This window comes from Chlorocebus sabaeus, chromosome 25, assembly GCF_047675955.1.
Source record: "Chlorocebus sabaeus isolate Y175 chromosome 25, mChlSab1.0.hap1, whole genome shotgun sequence".
In the NCBI taxonomy this organism is placed as follows: domain Eukaryota; kingdom Metazoa; phylum Chordata; class Mammalia; order Primates; family Cercopithecidae; genus Chlorocebus; species Chlorocebus sabaeus.
Window position 1 is genome coordinate 36,568,827 of NC_132928.1, and position 21,403 is coordinate 36,590,229.

At 40.6% G+C, this 21,403-nt stretch overlaps 1 protein-coding gene across 2 annotated transcripts; it reads left to right on the top strand.

The window, feature by feature from the left end:
- The first annotated feature begins 9,611 nt into the window (after positions 1 to 9,611).
- GLRX2 (glutaredoxin 2) lies at positions 9,612 to 19,290 on the top strand. 2 transcript variants are annotated; one of them, XM_073011667.1, is made up of 4 exons: positions 9,612 to 10,211; positions 14,540 to 14,603; positions 18,006 to 18,182; positions 19,008 to 19,290. In XM_073011667.1, the coding sequence occupies exons 1-4, from the start codon at positions 10,090 to 10,092 to the stop codon at positions 19,140 to 19,142; spliced, it is 498 nt and encodes a 165-aa protein (XP_072867768.1). In that variant the 5' UTR covers positions 9,612 to 10,089; the 3' UTR covers positions 19,143 to 19,290. The 2 variants fall into 2 exon arrangements, with proteins under 2 accessions (XP_072867768.1, XP_007987293.3); XM_007989102.3 differs by lacking the exon at positions 9,612 to 10,211 and adding an exon at positions 10,266 to 10,514.
- The last annotated feature ends 2,113 nt before the right edge of the window (positions 19,291 to 21,403 follow it).

Sequence of the window (21,403 nt, forward strand, 5' to 3'; positions counted from 1 at the left end):
AATTGTGAGTCCCCTACACCCACTTGACTGGATCCCCCTGGAATTTTTAACTCTCAGACTTGACCACACTAAGCATCTAGCAATTCACTGATTACAGTTTAGAAGTTCGTATCCTGGCACTCGTTCTGTGGCCATTTCCGCTTATGAGTCTTTGCTCAGGTAAGCTGTGAATCCCTGTACTCATCTGTCTGTCTCTCCAATATTGGGGGCAGTGTTTGCCCTGTATCTTCCTGTCTTTCACCGATCCAAGAAAAGTTGATTTTTCAATCTATTCAGTTTTTTTTTTTTTAATGTTACTACAAAATGACAACTTCCAAATTCCTTACATATGGAAATAAATATATATGTTTTTTACTTAGAAACTGTTGAGGCTTCAAAACATTGTTTATTAATTAAATTATTCATTTGTATAATGTCTTGAACGTAATTAAGGATCTGAAATTTACCACATTTGCTCTCACAGTAAATACTTATTGTAGCACTGTAAGAATTTTATAAAATTTACCCCTAAAAAGATATTACTCTTGCATTGCATGAATACAATTACAAATATTTTATTTATATATGTATACACATATTTACATTTATATATGGAAATTTAAACATGTCATAGAAGCAATGATAATTTATTTAACTCATAAAACCAACATAGGAAATATAGGAAGTTTAAATCATGAGAAGTTTAACTGTGGTCCTGTTCAAAACAAAATATTGTATTGACATTACTTTTATATGATATTGAAATTTAAAGATTCTGAATCATGCTAAAAGTTCTTCTTTTATCTTGAAAATAACTAAGGACTTGTCTTTTTACCTTGTAAGTATGGTAACAAGGGCTATTCAGTAAATTCAGGGCTCACAAAATAAACACGAAGAGTTTGGTGGCCTTTTTAGTGTATGTGCTGCCAAAATTAGTACTTTGATGACTTTTTTGTTTGCTTTTACATGATCGTTTATCTAAACTATGTATTCTTAGAGTGAGTACACAATGACTGAATGTTTTGGTTCTTTGTTTTGTTTTTTGATTGGTTAATCTTCAGAATTTTCTAAGAGAGGAATAAAACAGAAAGAGAAACAGAACAAGAGAGAGTGGACTTCAGATAAATATAAAATTACCACCTTAAAAGGCTAATTATGCTTTCTCTGAGAAAAAGAGAAAGTTTAGATATGGAAATATTCATTTTAACATGTACACACACAAAACAGCATTATAATAGCTGATTTAAAGAACAACTTGGGCCCTGGACAATTTTATCCACCCGTACAGTGAAAAACCCAACACTTATTTATTTTCAAAGTAAGAACACAAAGGATGTCTCCTACATTAAATGAAATACTCTCTTTTTTAGACAAACAAGAAAATTTCCTCATGAAGTCTTCCTCACTTTTTGCTCTAAAGCACCTCTCATATGAACAATCTTATTCTTGTCAAAAATAGCTAAAGTGGGTATTGTAATCCCAAATTGTCTCTGGTAAAACTGTACCAGTTAGATAAACATACAAGTTAATATTATAGTGTGAAAACATAAGGGAAGTATGTTTTGTCAAGAAGGAAGCAGGTTTTAATTAAGAAGGCCCTATGAGTACTGCAATCTTCCCTAAAATGGCATTTGTGTAACTCATGTCTTTATAAATTGGCCAAAGGTTAATGGTCACCAAACATGGGGTGGACAAACCTCCTGATTCCAAGCAGATAAAATTAAAGTATGAACACAAAGACAAAATTAAGAAGGATGTCTTTGTATAATTTGTAATGGAGACTCAAGGTAAAGTTGGTTCAAAGACAGTGGTCTGAGGAGATCTTCTGAACTTCCCAGCCCCCAGGGCGAGCACAAGGACAGAACTGTAGGGCCTTTGCCTGGTATCTTCTTGTAGACTTTTTCTCTAAAGTTGACAAATTGGTAAGCAGACAGACCATAAAAGGAACTGCTGGAAGACTAGACAACAGTTTCGCCAAGGAACGTTACAATAAGAAAACAAAATAAAATTCAATGTGAAGAACTTCAATAAAATATTGGAGCTCAATTCAGTATAAACTTACCTCCTCCCTGTGTGCCTGGGGGCCTCAATCAGGAGAAGACACAAGATTCCAGATGTGATGTCCACACTAGAGAGTTCAGGATCTTAGCCTGCAGCAGCGAGGTCTCAGCTGAATCTTGGTGGAAACTTCACTTCTGTCAATGACTTGCAAACAAATATCATCAGGGGCACACTGTAGGCAGAGTTAGTTCACCACAGGCCCTGAGCATTCCTGCATGTTCTTGCTGTGGATGCCAAATTGCAGAACTATCTTTCTGCTGATTCTGAGTAGTTGCTGTAGCTCATCACATAGGTAACTAAATACATGAAGGTAGACGCAGCATTGAGACAGCCATGTGGGAAGGGGTCCCTGGAGAAACCCCAACCAGCCTGCCCACAGAGGTGGAGCCTCAGGAAGTTCATGATGTTTGCAGCAGCGGGGAGCCTGGCCCCATCTCTTCTGTGTGGAAACTGGGATTTGAACTGCTGAGTAGGAAGCGCTCTAGCAGGGACTCTGGCCTAGCAAGAGTCCCTGTTTCCCCATTTTCTTCCTTTTCACTCGATAAAACCCTATCTTACTCACCATTCAAATTGTCTGTGAGCCTGCATTTTCATGGCCATGGGACAAGGAACCCCGTCTTTAGCAGAACTAAGGAAAAGTCCTGCAACATCATGACTACTGCTCATTCACCAGGTGAAGAGGACTGGCTTGATTGCATCTTGCTGTAATATTCGTTCCTAGACCTTTGGCCCTGGGTAATTATTTTAAAAAATAACCCACTGTGGGGGCTGGGCACGGATTATAGGGCTGGGATTACAGGCTCACCCCTGTAATTCCAGTACTTTGGGAGGCCAAGGCGGGCAGATCAGATTGAGACCATCCTGGCCAACTTGGTGAAACCCTGTCTCTACTAAAAATACAAAAATTAGTCGTGGTGACACGTGCCTGTAGTCCCAGCTACTCGGGAGGCTGAGTCAGGAAAATCACTTGAACCTAGGAGGAGGAGGTTGCAATGAGCCAAGATGGCGCCACTGCACTCCAGCCTGGCAACAGAGCGAGACTCTGTCTCAAAAAAGAAAAGAAAAGAGAAGAGAAGAGAAGAGAAGAGAAGAGAAGAGAAAAAAGAAAAGAAAAGAAAAGAAACAAAAACACTGTGGGTCGGGTGCAGTGGCTCATGCCTGCAATCCCAACACACTGGTAGGCCAAGGCAGGCAGATTGCTTGAGTCCAGGAGTTTGAGACCAGTCTGGGCAACATGGCAAAACCCCATCTCTACAAAAAGTACAAAAATTAGACTGGTCTGGTAGTGTGTACCTGTAGTCCCAGCTACTTCGATGGGGCTGAGGTGGGAGGATGGCTTAAGCCTGGGAGATCAAGGCTACAGTGAGCTGAGATCATGGCACTGCACTCCAGCCTGGGTGACAGAGTGAGACAGTGTCTCAAAAATAATAATAATAATAATAATAATAATAATAATAACAACCCACTATATACTGCTGTCATCTGACCTTCCATGCCTCCCTGTTGGAACTGCGGCTCAGGAAACCAGGGCAAATATGTTGACACTCTGGTTACTGCTTTCAGTAATAAAGCCCTTCATTGTTGATCCAAATGTGTTGTCTCTGTGTCAGCATTCATGAAACTTGCAAAAACTAATCTGTCAGCTTGCAAGGAGAATAAAATCTCTGATTCTTCACAGTTCTTGATCAGGAGGTGGCAAATTCTTTTCTGTAAAGAGCTAAATATTAAATATTTTAGGGTTTGTGGCCACATAAGGGCTCTGTCAAGTATTTTTCTGTATTGGTTTGTTTTGAAACAACTCTTTAAAATGTAAAAATTTCCAGGTGCCGTAGCTCACAGCTGTATCCCAGCACTTTGGAAAGCTGAAGTGGCAGGCTGGCTTGAGCCCAGGAGTTTGAGCGCAGCCTGAGCAGCATAACAAGACCCCATCTCTACAAAAACTAAAACATTAGCTGGGCATGGTGGCACACATCTATAGTCCCTGCTACTCGTGATGCCGAGGTGGGAGGATTGCTTCAGCCCAGAAGGTCGAGGCTGCAGTGAGCTGAGATTGCACCATCGCACTCCAGCCTGGGCGACAGAGCAAAGACTCTGTCTCAAGGAAAAAAAAAAAAAAAGAAGTAATAATCTTTCTTAGCTTTTAGGCCGTACAAAAACAGACCACAGATAGGATTTGGCTCCAGTTTGCTGACCCCTGCTTTTAACACACATTTTTTAGTCAAACAAAGTTAAGTTTATTGACTGTTTGCTAGAATTGAGACCACATATTATGTGTATCTGTGTGGTATTTCTGTAAGAAGGTGTTAGACTAGACCTATTCCATTTTGGTTTTGTAGAAGGTAATTTTGGAAAGCATTCAATGGTATGGGGCTTTGCTCTGTGTTGGTTCCTATCACAAAGCGAGGGCAATTTTATGATTGGGTCTCTTAATTTTCTCTAGAATAGAGATCGGTAAACTTTTTCTGGAAAGGGTCAGATAAAAAATATTTTAGGTTTTTGCGAGCTACATATGGTTTCATTCATATATTCTTCTTTGTTTAACTCTTTAAAAAATGTTTAAACTATTCTCACACAAGGTTTGTTAAAACATGGGTCAGGAGTTACTTCCTCTGATATGCCTTCCCAAATTCTCAAATTCAGTGTAGATTCCCCTCCCATGTATTTTAGATTTTCATGAATGCTAGATTCATTTCTATACTGTTCACTACAATGCCTGGCATATGGTGGACACATAATGTTTATTGAATGCAGGAATAGGAGTTTATTTGTGGAATCCCATCGCTTAATGGTGCGAGACAATATAGGAATGGGAAATGGCCAGACTATATATAACAACAGAATTCTGACTCATAACTGCTGCAGCAAACAGATTTGGCCTGCAGAGTTGTATTTTTCTTTATTTAGAAGGTGGGAAGAATGAAGTGAGGCTAAAACTGTAAGTGGCAAAGAAGTAGAAGTCACTCAAAGTGGTCATTTGGGGATCTGTGTTAAGCTATGATTATTACTGATTGGTCTTGTTTTGTCTTATTTTGTTTTTTAGAGACAGAGTCTTGCTCTGTTGCCCAGACTGGAGTATAGTGGTGATCATAGCTACTGCAACCTCAGACTCCTGGGCTCAAGCGATCCTCCCACCTCAGCCTCCCAAGTAGCTGGGACTATAAGCACACACCTGGCTAACTTTTTATTTTGTGTAGACACAGGGTCTCCCTTTGTTACCTAGGCTGGTCTCAAACTTCTGGCTTTAAGCAATCCTCCTGCCTTGGCCCCCCAAATTGCTGGAATTATAGATGTGAGCCCCCGTACCCAGTCCTTGTTTTGTCTTGATTCATTATGGTCACAGAGTGGTTTTTATCTGGTTGTTGGTACTCTGAATTTATTTTTATTTAACAGGAGAACGTAATGATCTAGCTGTTAGTGCCAGTACAGATTCTGAATGGCAGAGGCTGCTCTTCACTTTGTCTATAAGTAGGGGGAGTTGAACAGACTTTTATCACTACTGCAGTCCTGACTATGCCCATATCAGATCCCCTATCAGATAGCAAACAGCTTGATAGGTCTTTGTTCAGTGTTTGGACCATGTAGTGGAGCTTTGGTAACATGGGTACTAGAGATTTGTGATTAAATCTCATTACCATCACTGTTAAGTATAGCCTTGTGTGGGAATTTTACAGAGAAAAGGACTGAGAGACTTACTGAATTGAAACTTATGTCTCAGGAACTCTAAGGATATAAGTAATTTAAAAAAAAGAAATGGAACAATAGTTTTTTATGTTGAATAAAATAACAATTGAATATTGTATTGGTCAGGGTTCTCCAGAGAAATAGAATATATATAAAGAGATTTATTGAAAGGAATTCACTCACATGATTATGGAGGCTGGCAAGTTTAATATCTGCTGAACCAATGTCCTAGTTGGAGTCCAAAGGCCAGAAAGCTTCTGCAGAACCAAGGAGATTCAATTGTCCAGTTTGAAGGCCATCAGGCAGGAAGAGCTAATATTCAGTTCCAAGGCCATCCAGCAGGAGAATTCTTTCGTACCTGGAGGACAGTCATCATTTTGTCCTATTCAGACCTCCAACTGATTTGATAAAGCCCACACACATTATGGAGGGCAATCTGCTTTACTCAGTCTTCAAATTTAAATGTTAATTTCTTTCCAAAATGTCCTCACAGAAACACCTAGTGGCCAAATACCTGGGCATCCATGGTCTGGTCAAGTTGACACATAAAACTAACCATTACCTATATTGGGTTTTGTTTGGTTTTGTTTTGGTTTTTTTTCAGAATTTAGTTGAGCTTGACTCAACATGCATCTCCTAGCATAAATTGTACCTGTATTGATAATTGTTCTAAGGTGCTCCAATAATATAGGGATCTGTTGGGGCTGTGGGGTGATGGTCTGATCTCAGTCTGGTTGGCTACTGGTACAGCAGAAAAATAACATGTTGAATTTCCAATGAAAAGAAGCAGCAAACCCAATTCACTAAAAACTTTAAAGAATATCTAATAAATAGCCTTTGCCAAACCAAGAAAAGAAAGTAGAGGGCAGTAAAAGTAAGGCATATGACAGAAATAGATTTGTTGGTTTATTTGCTTTTCAACACGGATTTTTAAATATGGAAACACAGATCTAAGTCATGCTTGCTTTTTTAAACCAACAAACTAAAATTTCGAACATGGCTAAATTACAAATCAGATTAAATAAAAAATATTCTGTATGGAAAGCATGTAATAGCTTTTGTCTTCGGCCTCACCACCCGGAGCGCTCTTCCCTTCTCCCTCTGTCCCCACCTTGTCTGCCTAACTCTTACTCTTGTTAAAACCTTAGGTTACAAGTTCTTCTGCCATTCCTTCCCAAATATCAATTTCAGTTTAGGTTTTCCTCTTATGTATTATCCTAGATTTTCATGAATGCTAGTGTCATTTCTGTGCTGTTCACTACAGTGCCTGGCACATGGTGGGCACATAAAATTTATAGAATGCAGGAACAAGAGAGTAACTATGGAATCCCATCATTTAATGGTGAGGGGCTGAATATATAAATGGATAATGGGCAGAACATACATGACAATAAAACTCTGACTTCAAGCAAACAGACCAGAACAATTAGAACTTGGTTAATGACTACCAGCTTTCCAAATATGCTCCTCAAACCAGTTACATAGGATGCTTCCCTTCCAGTTGGCCTGCCTTCACTTCTTCATGCCAGCAACTTCTTTTTTTTTTTTGAGATGGAGTCTCACTCTGTCACCCAGGATGCAACGCAGTGGCGCCCTCTTGGCTCACTGCAACCTCCGCCTCCAGGGTTCAAGCAGTTCTCCTGCCTCAGCCACCAGAGTAGCTGGGAGTACAGGCATGTGCCACCATGCCTGGCTAATTTTTTTGTATTTTTAGTAGAGACGGGGTTTCACCATATTGGCCAGGCTGGTCTCGAACTCCTGACCTTGTAATCCACCTGCCTCAGCCTCCCAAAGTGCTGGGATTACAGGCGTGATCCACCACTTTTAAAATGCACAACCTGATATTTTGATACATGTATATGTCTTAGTTCATTTTCTATTGCTTATAACAGAATATCTGAAGCTGAGCAATTTGTATATAAAGTATTTCTTACAGTATTGAATGCTGAGAAGTGCAAGGTCAAGAGGTCACATCTGGTAATGACCTTCTTGCTGGTGGGAACTCTCTGCAGATTCCTCAAGCTGTGTAGGACATCATGGGACAAGGGAGCGGAGAACTCTGTTTTATAAAGTTGCCAGTTCTACTCCCATGATCACCCGTTAATCCATTCATTCATGTTCCAGCTCTCATGCCCAGCCATCTCTCAAAGGCCCCACCTCTCAACAGTGCCACATTGGAGAGTTTCAACATATGTGTCAGAGGGGACAAACATTCATTCCCAAGCATGATACACTGTATAATAACTATCAAAATCAAGCTAATTAACATAGCCACCACCTTTCACATTTATCATTTTCTTTTCTATTTCCTTTTCTTCTCTTTCTTCCTTTTTCTTTCTCTTTCTTTCCAGACAGAGTCTCACTCTGTTGCCCAAGTTGGAGTGCAGTGACGCAGTCTTGGCTCACTGCAACCTCTCCCTCCCAGGTTCAAGTGATTCTCCTGCCTCAGCCTCCCGAGTAGCTGGGATTACAGGCGCGTGCTATTGCGCCCTGCTAATTTTTGTATTTTTAGTTGAGATGGGGTTTCATCATATTGGCCAGGCTGGTCTTGAACTCCTCATCTCAGCTGATCCGCCCATCTCAGCTTCCCAAAGTGCTGGGATTACAGGCGTGAGCTACTGCACCCAGCCCCATTTTCTTTCTTTGTGTGCGGGTGTGAGAACACAAGATCTACCCTCTTAGCAAATTTCAAGCATACATTGCGATTTTCCTAACTATAGTCATATTGCTGTACTTTAGCTCTGTAGAACTTACCGGTCTTGTATAATTGAAACTCTGTACCCTTTGACCAACATCTCCCCACTTCTGCCTTCCCCCAGGCCCTGGCAACCACCGTTCTACTGTCTGCTGACATATTTCTTAACTTGCTATTGCAGTCATCACAACTGTGACCAAAAATAATTATCACTTCTGTAGCTACCCCATGAAGCACAAATACGTTGAAAATTATCAATATATTTATTAATATATTATGCTGAATTCAAGCATAACGCTTTGTTCTGAAGTACTTACCTTCTGAAATCCTTAAAAAAATCTGTACAGTGAATTCTGTGCTTGATATAGTCCATCTATACTGTATTAAAATTAAATTGTAACATGATCAGTTCACCTCATAATGATCTTTATTTTGTAAAACAATTTGAGATAATGAGGTAAAATTCGACTTCAAAACTAACATAACGCTGTAAATTCCCAAAATAGTTTTATAAAAAAAGTAAAAGTCCACAACACTATAGATAATATATCTTAATTTTTATTTTATTTTATTTATGAGACGGAGTTTTGCTCTTGTTGCCCAGGCTGGAGTGCAATGGTGTGATCTTGGCTCACTGCAAACTCTGCCTCACGGGTTCAAGCGATTCTCCTGCCTCAGCCTCCAGAGTAGCTGGGATTACAGGCATGCGCCACCACACCTGGCTAATTTTGTGTTTTTAGTAGAGGCGGGGTTTCTCCATGTTGGAGGGGCTGGTCTTGAACTCCCAACCTCAGGTGATCGGCCCACCTCGGCTTCCCAAAATGCTGGGATTACAGGAGTGAGCCATCGCTCCCGGCCACAACCTTAATTTTTAAAGTCAAATTTGTCTTTATAAAGAATGAATTCATACCCTTCGGGAGTATTTGTTTTTGCAACTAACTTCCATCCTTTTATTAAGTAATCAAACATAGCCCATTTGAATGTTGGAAAAGAACTGTCAGAAATAGAAGTTCTTATTTTGTACTTTGGTAACATGAATTTTACACTTAGTTGAACATGAAGAATCAAAAAAGGTTTGGATTGTTGTAGCAATTGTTTAGAATTTTAGATGTACCATTTGACCTTTGACTTTAAGGTGAATTTCAGTGTCCTCAGTAAATAAAGGCTTACCCCCAACCTTAAATAGTGACGCACAAAGGCTATTATTACCATCACTGAGTGGCTTAGATAACCCTGTCAGCAGCAATCGCCCATTTTCAAAGCCATGGTGAAACATCTCTGTGCTAATTTGTTTTGTTTCCTAATTTTTTTTTTTTTTTAGGTGGTGGGAAATACTCTTTGTCTTCTTTAAAGACAAAGGAGTAAACCTTCAACATTGGATTTTTTCTTTTAATTATGGGTGTAAACCCCAGTATCCCCATAATTTATATTGGGTCTCGACCAACTGCCTAATTATAAGGGGATATATTTAGGTTCTTATTTCACCTACAGAAAAAGTTGTCTAACAGGTAGTTGGAAACATCTGAGGTACCACTTTGATTCTTTTTTTGGATAGTCATGTTTTTCCTTCTCCGTTTCCCCAGCATGTCTGCCATCCTCATGCACTGCTTCCACGTGCCTGGGAGCCTTTATGAGCGTCCCTAAACCTAAAAGAAACCAGAGGCGGGGCTTGGATGAACCCTCGAGATAAGCAAGGGAGCCGCCGGTCCCCGCTGAAGGATGTTTACATGTGGGCGGCACTCGCCAGAATCCGAGCTCCAGGCCGCCCTGAAAGGACGCGCTCGGCAGAGTGGAGGTGACCGGCGGCTGCGCGGGCAGCCCGAAGGGGCGGGATGGGGCGGGATGGGGCGGGGCAAGGCGGGGTCTGGGCCGGAGGAGGCGGGTTCCTAGGATCCGCGGTGTCCGGCCGGCCGTAGAGCTTGCTGCGGTTCAGGGCTCTGACCATGATCTGGCACCGCCCGGCGCTGGCGGGGACGCGGCTGATTCGGAGCAGGAGCGCCTTGGCAGGCTGGCTTGACAGGGCGGCGGGAGCTGCGGGAGCTGCGGGAGCTGCGGGAGCTGCGGGAGCTGCAAGAGCTGCGGCCGCTGCGGCCTCTGGGTACGGGGTTGGCGGGCAGGAGCGCCCCTGCGTGGTGCGCTGGCCTTGCGGGAGTCTGGAGGGAGCGGTGGGCGGAGGCGCCCCTTTGCCCCGGCCCCTGGTGGGCTAGGCGGGCTAGAGCGTGGGCTCTGAGTCATAACACGCGGAGGCGCCCGAGGGATGGGCAGAGAAGGGTGCCTCCGCGGCTGTGCTGACTTCAGGAGCCTGTGACTCTCGTGTTGAAAATGTTTGACTCATGTTCGCTTAGACCATCCTCTGTGAATTATTAGGTAAAAATACAAGACGCCGCGATCAGTTGGAATTTCACTTAAAGAGCGAATGATTCTTAGTCCAAGTGTGTCCCAAATACTGCACTGGACATAGGAAAAACGGAACAAGTTTCTGGTGGTTTGTCTACAATTCTAGTTTAACCGGGCGTCCTGCATTCTTGTTTACTAAATTTAGCCACTCTACTGCAGGAAGTGAAGGCAACGATTCCTGCTGAATGGCCAGAGCTTTTAGGATAGAGGCTGTGACTGCCTTACACTTCGTAGTTTAGAATATCCGCGGCTTCGGGACCCGCAGTGGAAGGGACCTGCGGCTGTGCCGCCCACGCCGGCGCGGCTAGTCCCTGGCGGTGCTGCCGGCTCGCACCTCCGCGCCCGCCACTGCGCACTTGGCCGGAGAGTCTGTCTCCCTATCTGCTTAATCTGGGAAGTTATATCAGTTTTGCAAGATTCCAGGAATCTCAAGTTTAACTTTCCAGATCAAGCTGGACACCCCTCCTGAAGGCCCTAATCACAGGCTGTTAAGTATTTGACAGCTCGTTAAGGCCCTGCAGTGTTTTTTTCTGCGTGTCCCTGGGGTCAATATAGCATCTTGCCTACTTAGCACACAGTAGGCACTCCATAAATATGGCGTGACTAGGTGCTTCAACCATGTTGAAACGAAATGTTTATTGTGCACTTACTTCCTCCGTGCATGTTTCTATTCATAGTTCGCGACAGATTTTACCGAGGTCAACCAGAAATTGAAGGGGAAGGGTGCCTTCCAGAAACACTTTTATTTGGTAGGGTAGGGGGTAATATTTCAGAATGCACCTCCTACCTCCTCTCACTATCCAATAAAACATTTTCTTGTGTTCAGTTGGAGTTCCTTCAGTAGTAGTGAAGTAAATGGTTTGGGTATGACAGTTTTAAGTGCTGGACCTGAGATGAAAGGACTTGCTTTCTTAGTTGATAAACCAAATACAGCTTGCTGATTGATTCCACCAATGCTCTTCCTTAGGGCTAGGCCAGCGCTGCCTAACCTTTTCTGGTTTAGGCTTCAGGAACTCAACTTCCTTTTATCTTAAAGCTTCACCCTCCTCTCAGGTTGGCTGCAGTCTTCCTAGCTCGCTGCCCCTAACTCCTTCCTGAGTTAAGCGCGCAGGACTTTTTGTTTGTTTTAAAGGGTTCCTTGCTAATCTATTGGGAAGCAAGGAATAATAGATTGTAAACATTGGGTAGGTTATAATGTTATAATGTTTAGTTCCTGTCTCTTACTCTTCTTTGTTGTTACTGAACAAACTGATGTTTGCTGTAGCTTCCTCACTCTAGGTGTGCTGATATCATAATAGTCCCCCCTTACCGGGGTGGGCATGTTTCAAGACCCTCAGTGGATGCCTAAAACCTCGGATAGTACTGAACCCTATACATGCTATTTTTCCTATACATACATCCTATGATAAAGCTTAATTTATAAATTAGGCAGAGTAAGAGATTAACAACAATAATAAAAGAACAACCACTTTAATAACAAAATGCTCATTTCAAGGAATCCCTTGCTGAATCTTCTTATAGTCCCAGTGCTGTTTGGCGTAACACATTGCTGTCAGTTGGAACACTTTTTCTGTTCTTGCTTCCACAAATTTAATACCTTTTTCTGGCTTGACTAAGCACTTATACCCTGTGGCTGTAACTTGCAGTTTGAAATGTGACATCAAAACTACCATGAATTTTTTACTTCTTTACAATTGCACTGATAGAAGATCTGTTCTTACCATAGACCTTAGTAACCTCAGCATGCGATTTGTTTTTTTTTTTTTCTTATTAAGTGGAGAACTTTCACCCTTTCACTTGAAGAAAGCACTTTAGGGCTTCTCTCTTTGACATACCTGAATTGCCAGCATCACTACTATAGTGGTTTGGGGCCATTATTATTATTATTATTAAAGATGGAGTTTTACTCTTGTTGGAGCCATTATTAAGTAAAATAAGTGTTACTTGGACACAAGCATCACCACACTGTGACAGTCGATCTGGTCACCAAGACAGCTGTTGACTAAAGGGTGGGGAGCTTATAGAGTGTCCACATGCTGGACAAAGGGAGGATTCATACCCTGGGTAGGAGGAAGCTAGATGGCTCAAGATTTCATCATGCTACTTAGAACTTAGAACTTACCAACTATTTTCTTCTGAAATTTTCCATGTAATGTTTTTGGACCATAGCTGACCTTGGATAACTGAAACCGTGGATAAGGGGAGACTACTGTGTAGGGCAGATGTTCATTATCCAAGGATAAGATGTAATGGAAAAAGCTATTTAAAGTGGATTCACTTAAAATAAGACTAATATTTCAGGCCAGGCGCGGTGGCTTACACCTGTAATCCCAGCACTTTGGGAGGCCAAGGTAGGTGGATCATCTGAGGTCAGGAGTTCGAGACCAGCCTGGTCAACATGGTGAAACCCCATCTCTACTAAAAATACAAAAAATTAGCCAGGTGTGGTGGTACACGCCTGTAGTCCCAGCGGCTCGGGAGTCTGAGGCAGGAGAATCGCTTGAACCCGGGAAGTGGAGGTTGCAGTGAGCCAAGATCATGCCACTGCACTCCAGGCTGGGTGACAGAGTGAGACTCCATCTCAAAAAAAAGACTAATATTTCATGCTATCCAGTTTAAAAAATTTTGCTTGGGACTTTTGCAAAAATTAAAACATAAAAAGTAGCTTTACCTTTATATTTAAGAACATTTAAATTTTAAATGCACCCCCCATGAATACAGTATTGATTTGAAGGCAGAATATTTGAGTTTTATAACATAATCATAAGGATAACAGTGTTTTAAATATCTGAAGTTTCAAAAATTCTCTTATTCTTTAGATACTCGAGTAACTCTCTTTTGAAACATCTATTATATCTCATAATCCTGTTGTAAGATTTGTAATTTTACTCTGCAGTTAGTTTGCATCATGGTGTTTGATATTGTTCCAACAGTGCGATAGGGCCTGGTTGACCAAGAAAGAAGAGTGGATGGGGAAGGAAAGGTTCCAGGGATAAAAAGATTTGAGGATGATAAACTGGTTGAGTTTTTGTTTTTTAGTGATAATTTTCCTGACAATGAATGCTTCCTTTTACAAGCTCCCAACAGCTAGGTTTTGGATAATAAATACTGAGAGGTCCTGTATTCAGGAAATTCTAGTAGTAATGTCAAACATTATTGAGCATTTACTGTGTGGAAGGCACTTACCTGCCTTCTGCATATGCATTCATTTAATCTTCACAAAATCCTTTGAGAGGTGCCAGTGATTATTGTTTCCACTTTGCACACTAGGAAATTTGGAGCTACGGCCCATTGCGGTTGAGATACCGTAGCTTCCTCAAAAATCTTTGAAGGTTCCCTGCTTCACAGTGTGTTCCTAGAGTTTTGGCATGTTTTACTCAGAAAGTAGAAACTATATTTTTAAACCAATGGTCAGGTCACACGGCGTAGGATGGAATATTTGAAATTTGCCAGTTATAAATAAGAGTGTGTCAAACTTTAAACACAGTAAATATGATTTTATCAAATAATTAGGGATGTTGGGAAGCTAGTTACATAAGCACACAGACCTTTTTGGTTTTGGTGAAACAAACACTTTGTAAATTGACATTTTATACTGATAATAAGTAAAAAATTTTTTCTATTTTGTAAGTTTGGCTATGTTTGTAAGTTTTTTTTCAAATAGAACTCGTGGTAAATTATCTTTAATGCTTAATAAACTACATTGTTCTTTTAAATTCCTTTTAGAATGGAGAGCAACACATCATCATCTTTGGAGAATTTAGCAACGGCGCCTCTGAACCAGATCCAAGTGAGTGATGTGGGAGATGATTGAAGAACTTTCTTCTGTAGAGAAAGAATTGTCCCCTACATATTTAATATGCTTATTCAGTATCCAAACTTGAGATAGTTCAGCAAATGAATTAAGAGGTTCATATTTATTTAAAAGTCTGCTATGAAAATCATCTTTGTGACTAAGAAGTCCTAGATCATTTTGGTAATTAAAATGTATGAGATTTATTTTTAATGAAGTCTTCACTCCATCTAAGTTGGATAATGAGGTTGGCTGCTCCTTTTCATCATACCCACTTGAGATCCAGTGTTGATACCAGTCAAGCTGCCCTTAGCTAGGGATCCTATTTGATTTTGGCCTGGGCAGCAGTTTAACAGTTTTCTTTGTTAGTACAGAACCTACTATGCAGTAGTTACTCCATAAACCATCCTCTCAGGGATAGGACTTCTTTTCCTTTTTCTTTTACTGAGAAGCTTCGTTAATTCTGCCTTAGAAAATCTCCCTTACATGTGTGTTTTTCTTCCCTTGCAACCTACAAGATACATCGATTTTTTCTCTCTTGCTTACCACTCACTACTACCACAAACAAAAAAAACATTTCTGCCTTTAGTTGATTTGGCTAAACTCCTAGCTATTGGCTATAACTGTGAGGGAATTGCTTTTTTGTTTTGTTTTGAGGCAGAGTCTCGCTCTGTTGCCCAAGCTGGAGTGCAGTGGCGCGATCTCAGCTCATTGCAACCTCTGCCTCCTGGGTTCAAGCAATTTTCCTGCCTCAGCCTCCCTAGTAGCTGGGATTACAGGCACCCGCCACCACACCCAACTTATTTTTGTGTTTTAGTAGAGATGGGGTTTCACCATGTTGGCCAGACTGGTCTTGAACTCCTGACTTCAAGCAGTCTACCTGCCTCAGCCTCCCAAAGTGCTGGGATTACAAGCATGAGCCACCATGCCTGGCCCGAATTACCTGTTTTAAAGTAAAATTACAACATCATGGAATATACAGCAAGGGTGAGCTTGAGAAAAAGTCAGAAGAGGGTTCTAGAAACCCTAACGCTGTCGTCTTTAGTTTCAGCTCACTTTGGAATCCCTTCAACCATGTCTAATATAGGTCAGAGCCCTGGAAGCTCATCTCTCCCTACACGATGGTGTCAGTGTGTCTGTAACCTGAGGCAGCATGGTGGAGGGAAGAGCACTGGCTTTGGTGTTGTAACAAGGTTGAGTCAAATCCCAGTATTGCAAACCACTCAGCCTTGGTTTTGTCCTCCGTAAGATGGATTCATTAATACATCTCTGGTATGGCAGGCCCTCCCTAGGATAGACTTTTATACTAAATATTATTAGTAAACACAAGGGAAGCATAAAAATAGACCAACTTGCAGACAGCTGCGCTAAAACTCAGGGCCTTTCTGACACCCAAGGGTGGGTATAACTTCTGAAGCATGGGTCTTATACTTTCTGGTTTTTGGCCTTCATCTTGAAGGTGGTGCTTATGATCCACCACAGGCCAGGCACAGTGGCTCATGTCTGTAATCCCAGCACTTTGGAAGGCCCAGGCGGGTAGATTACTTGAGCCTAGGAGTTCAACACCAGCTTGGGCAACAAGGCGAAACCCTGTCTCTACAAAAAATATCCAGGCGTCATGACATATGTCTGTAGTCCCAAATACTTGGCAGGCTGAGGTGGGAGAATTGCCTGAGCTCAGGAGGTTAAGGCTGCAGTGAGCTGAGATCGTGCCATTGTGCTCCAGCCTGGATGACAGAGTGAGACTCTGTCTCAAAAAACAAACAAACAAAAAAAACCTAGACAAATGTCTGGGTTCTAAATCTATCCATTCAAAATCTTTTGAAGGACCCAGGCATTCATATGTTTAGAAACAAAAAACAAAAACAAAAACTTCATAGGCTGTGTAGATGCATAGCAGAGTCTCATAGCCATTGTGGTAAAGGCCTGGAGGGTAGTTTTCAAACCAGGCTGATATCGTAATTATATGGAGAAGTTTTTAAAAAATACAGTTTTCAACTTCTACCTCAAACTCATTAAATTAGCATTTCTGGAAGTAGCTTTTCCTGAATTAAGAGTATGAGAATACCTTATCAATAGAGTAATGACAGCTTTTGTACTATAAAGGTATATAAGAAGGGATAGAAGTAGAGGGGTAAGCCTTACATTTTAATAAGAAATCATATACCATTCCTTACCATTGAAAGTTATAGAATAGAAGGTAAGGAGTTAACTCCTGAATACCTACTGAATATTTGAAAAGAAGTATGTTTTGGGGCCAGGCGCGGTGGCTCACACCTGTAATCCCAGGACTTTGGAAGGCTGAGGCGGGTGGATCACCTGAGGTCAGCAGTTTGAGACCAGCCTGGCCAACATGGTGAAACCCTGTCTCTACTGAAAATATAAAAATTAACTGGCCATGGTGGCAGGTGCCTATAATCCTAGCTACTCGGGAGGCTGAGACTTGAGAATCGCTTGAACCCAGGAGGCGCAGGTTGCAGTGAGCGGAGATCTCGCCACTGAACTCCAGCCTGGGGGACACAGTGAGACTTTGTCTCAAAAAAAAAAAAAAAGAAAGAAAAAGAAAAAAAAACAGAAAAAGAAGTACAATGTTTTGGGTTTTTTGTTTTGGTTTTTTTTTTTTTTTTTTTTGAGACAGAGTCCACTTACTGTGTTCCTCAGGCTGGAGAATCACTGGAACCACCTCCCTGGTTCCAGTGATTCTCCTGCCTCAGCCTCCTGAGTAGCTGGGTTAACAAGCATGTGCCACCATGCCCAGCAACTTTTGTGTTTTTGGTAGAGATGGGGTGTCACCATTTTGGCCAGGCTGGTCTCGAACTCCTGACATCAAGTGATCTGTCCACCTCAGCCTCCCCCAGTGCTGGGATTACAGGTATGAGCCACTGCATCCAGCTGAAAAAGGAGTATAATGGAGATTAAATATCTGGACTGTAGAGCCAGATTTGCCTGGGTCTAATCCCAGCTCTTCCACCTATTAGCTGAGAACCATGAACAAATTGTTGATCTTTATCTGTACCTCACTTTCCTCATCTGTGTAGTGGGGACAATAATAGGACCTACCTCAGGATTGTAGTGAGGTTTAAATAACCCAGTGAAGATAAAAGTGTTGAGAATAGTACCTGGCACACAGAAATGGTTGCTGTATATGAATTGGCTATGATTATTATTTATTGTTATTGCTCTATGCCAGGCACTTTTTATTACATCTTTTTTCCTAATAACATTGCTTTGAAATGAAAAATATCCTCAGTCTGCAGATGAGAAAAAATAGATGATGTTTAGTTTGAGCCCGGAATCATGAGACCAAAACCCATACCCTTTCCATTATATCCTATTCCATTATTTCTTTCCAATTGGTAATGTCTAGAATTAAAGTGATTTTTTGTGGTTTTATTTCAGGAAACAATTTCTGATAATTGTGTGGTGATTTTCTCAAAAACATCATGTTCTTACTGTACAATGGCAAAAAAGCTTTTCCATGACATGAATGTTAACTATAAAGTGGTGGAATTGGACCTGCTTGAATATGGAAACCAGTTCCAAGATGCTCTTTACAAAATGACTGGTGGAAGAACTGTGAGTATATCCTCTGTGGTGCTGTTCCTCTTTAATAGGTTGTAAACCGGATCACCCAGAGCCTAGACCCTTGTGTTTGGAAAATGAGCCAGACATTCTCTGAGGATAGAAAAAGCAGCTGCAGATCTAGGAACCAGATTCTTAGACTAGGAAACAGCAGAGTTGATTTATTTTTATTCTGTGTGTGTGTTTTGATTGGGGTTGATGAGTAGCGTTATTATAAGTGCTTGTCTGTGGATCTTTGAGTTCCTCTTGGAGCTCTTTGCAAGATAAAAGTATTCTTCCTCCCTTTACCTGGGCAATACAGGGGTTGGTCTTCAATTACTTTTCTAATAGGAATGCTTTAGTGCTCCATGTTTTTAGATTCTTGAAATTTGGATTTTTCCATAATATGCATAATCAGAAAAATGTGCAGTGTTGCCACTTTCAAGTTTATTGAAAGAAGTTTATAGTGCACTCTTTCCCTTCAGTAAACAAATGTAAGAAAATAACTAAATATTATTAGTTTATCTGCTTTAGTTTATCTTTTACATACCATGGTGATTAGGAAGAAGGGTTTTAGAATCAGATTGTTTTGGATTTGAATCGCAGTCTGTCTTTTACCATCATTGTGATTTTGCACAAGTTCCTGTGCCTCATTTTCCTCCAAAATAGGGCTAAAAATAATACCTACCTCAAAGGGTAAAGATTTTAAGATTTCATTTGTGAAAGAGCTTTGTGGTGCCAGGCTCATAAAAGTACCCAGAGTTCAAATGTCTATTATTATGTGAAATCTTAGTTCTGATACTAGAGTGAAGCCTAATTGTTCTTTTGTTTGTCCAACAGGTTCCAAGAATATTTGTCAATGGTACTTTTATTGGAGGTGCAACTGACACTCATAGGCTTCACAAAGAAGGAAAATTGCTCCCACTAGTTCATCAGTGTTATTTAAAAAAAAGTAAGAGGAAAGAATTTCAGTGATGTTTATCCTAGTAGGTTTGCTAGTACAGTGTCAGTTAAAGTGGTAATGCCTAATAATGTCTTTTAAATGTTTGAGGATATTTTAAATACATGCATTGTCTTCACGAAGATGTAAAAATAATGAACAATAAATTGCAGTGGAAACCTCTTCTTCCCACCTGCCAATTCTTGAGAAAAAGGGATGGTATTTAAAAAATGAAAAGTTGGAGTTGTATCAAGATAAAGAAAGAATGTATTTTCTTAGGAATTTATGTATGAATTTTACAACCAAGAGCTAGAAGGTAAGCATTTGGAATTCTTTATTTCCTATTCAGGAGTTAACTCTTTATCTACAATAGTTTTTAAGTGGTAAGGACTGATGTGTGATTTCTCTTTAAAATTTAAGGCTTTTGCTGATACACTTGTGAACTTGGCAGGAATATCTTGTACGATATTGTGAAAAGCCTTCACACTTTGTACTTGTAGAGTAATAGAAGTATATTAAATTTTTAGCATGGAATGAAATTTATCTTAGAGAAACTAAATTACTCATTTAATGACTTAATAGTTCCAGGGAACAAAACTATACCTATGGGCAGAAATTAAAAGGAGATGATTTCAGCATTGTATGAGGATGAACTTTTGAAACAATATAGAAGTGTACTTCAGTTGGCATGGGATGATAGGCTTACGCCTGTGATTCTAGCACTTAGGGAGGCCGAGGTGCAAGGATCACCTGCGCTCAGGAGTTTGAGATCAGCCTGGTCTACATAGTAAGAACCCCATATTTACAAAAAATAAACAAAAATTAGCTTGTTGTGATGGCACATGCCTGGAGTCCTAGCTACTCAGGAGGCTGAGGCAGGAGGATCTCTTGAGCCCAGGAGTTTGAGGTCATATATATTTTTATATATATATAAAATATATAATTACATATAATATATATAAATTTTGAGGTTTTATGTATATACCCACACACACACACAGACATACACACACACATATATGTATATTTTTTTTGGAAAGCCCCAAGTGACTCTGTGAGATCAACTCATAATTTATGAGATCTCCACCTCATAAACATTTCATATATATATATACACACACACACACACATTTTTTATATTAAATGTACTTGAATTAGATTGTGAGGTGGAGAGTTCTGCTTTCCAGAATTTATGTGTGTTTTATTTATTTATTTTTTTTGAGATGGAGTCTTGCTCTGTTGCCCAGGCTACAGTGCAATGGAGCAATCTCGGCTCACTGCAGACTCCGCCTCCTGGGTTCAAGCGATTCTCCTGCCTCAGCATCCCAAGTAGCTGGGATTACAGGTGCCCGCCACTGCGCCCAGCTGATTTTTGCATTTTTTAGTAGAGACAGAGTTTCACCATCTTGGCCAGGCTGGTCTCAAACTCCTGACCTCATGATCCACCTGCCTCAGCTTCCCAAAGTGCTGGGATTACAGGGGTGAGCCACTGCACCCGGCCTTATATGTATTTTAATACACATTTTTATATATATATATAAATTCTGGAAAGCAGAACTCTCCACCTCACAATTTAACTCAATTTCCAAGAGCCTTTGAACACTTAATGTGTTCAATACTGGGAATACTATTCAAACTGATTTCAATTCAGCTAAACTTAGCAAACAAGATTTATTCTATAGGAAGTCTTATTTTACAATAATTGAAGACGTTTAGTACTTCATTAGTGAAATCGTCTTTCCAGCTTCCTATCAACGAGAATTTTTAAAGTACCTACTATACAAAGCATTTTCCTAGTTGATCTCACAGAGTCAGTTGGGGCAGATTACCAGATGCTGAGAAGAAAAAATCCATCAGAGGTAGAAGAAAAATGGATTTCAAAAGTGCTTCTGGTTTCTGTCAGGATGGACCAGAGAATCTGGAACAGTCCTGAAGAATACAGCTGATGGCTTCCTTGGCCTTTTGCCATCAATGATGCTTCTTACCTGGATTTAAACTGCCATTAGGAGACCTCTTGATCAAGAATTTAGACAAGAATTTCATTCCCTTGTGATAATTTAGGTTATAGCACTAGAGTGGAACAAAAAGTGGAATGTCTTTAGTTCTTTATTTCGCATTATGTCATAAGAAAGTTCTTGCTATGTTGTAAAATCTTTGTTAGATTCAGGCTTTTGGGGATTCTGAAAAAAATCTTGTTAGAGAGTTGAGGAAGTCTATTACCTGAGAAAGGTAAAATTGTGTTATAATTGTTCATCATATTAGATATTAAGGGTAGAGGCAAGTTACTTCAAGGTAT

Coding starts and splice junctions, on each gene's coding strand:
- GLRX2 (XM_007989102.3), top strand. CDS start 10,360: ATGATCTGGCACCGCCCGGCGCTGGCGGGGACGCGGCTGATTCGGAGC. Junction 10,515..14,539: donor GCGGCCGCTGCGGCCTCTGG/GTACGGGGTTGG, acceptor AATTCCTTTTAG/AATGGAGAGCAACACATCAT. Junction 18,183..19,007: donor AAATGACTGGTGGAAGAACT/GTGAGTATATCC, acceptor TTTGTCCAACAG/GTTCCAAGAATATTTGTCAA.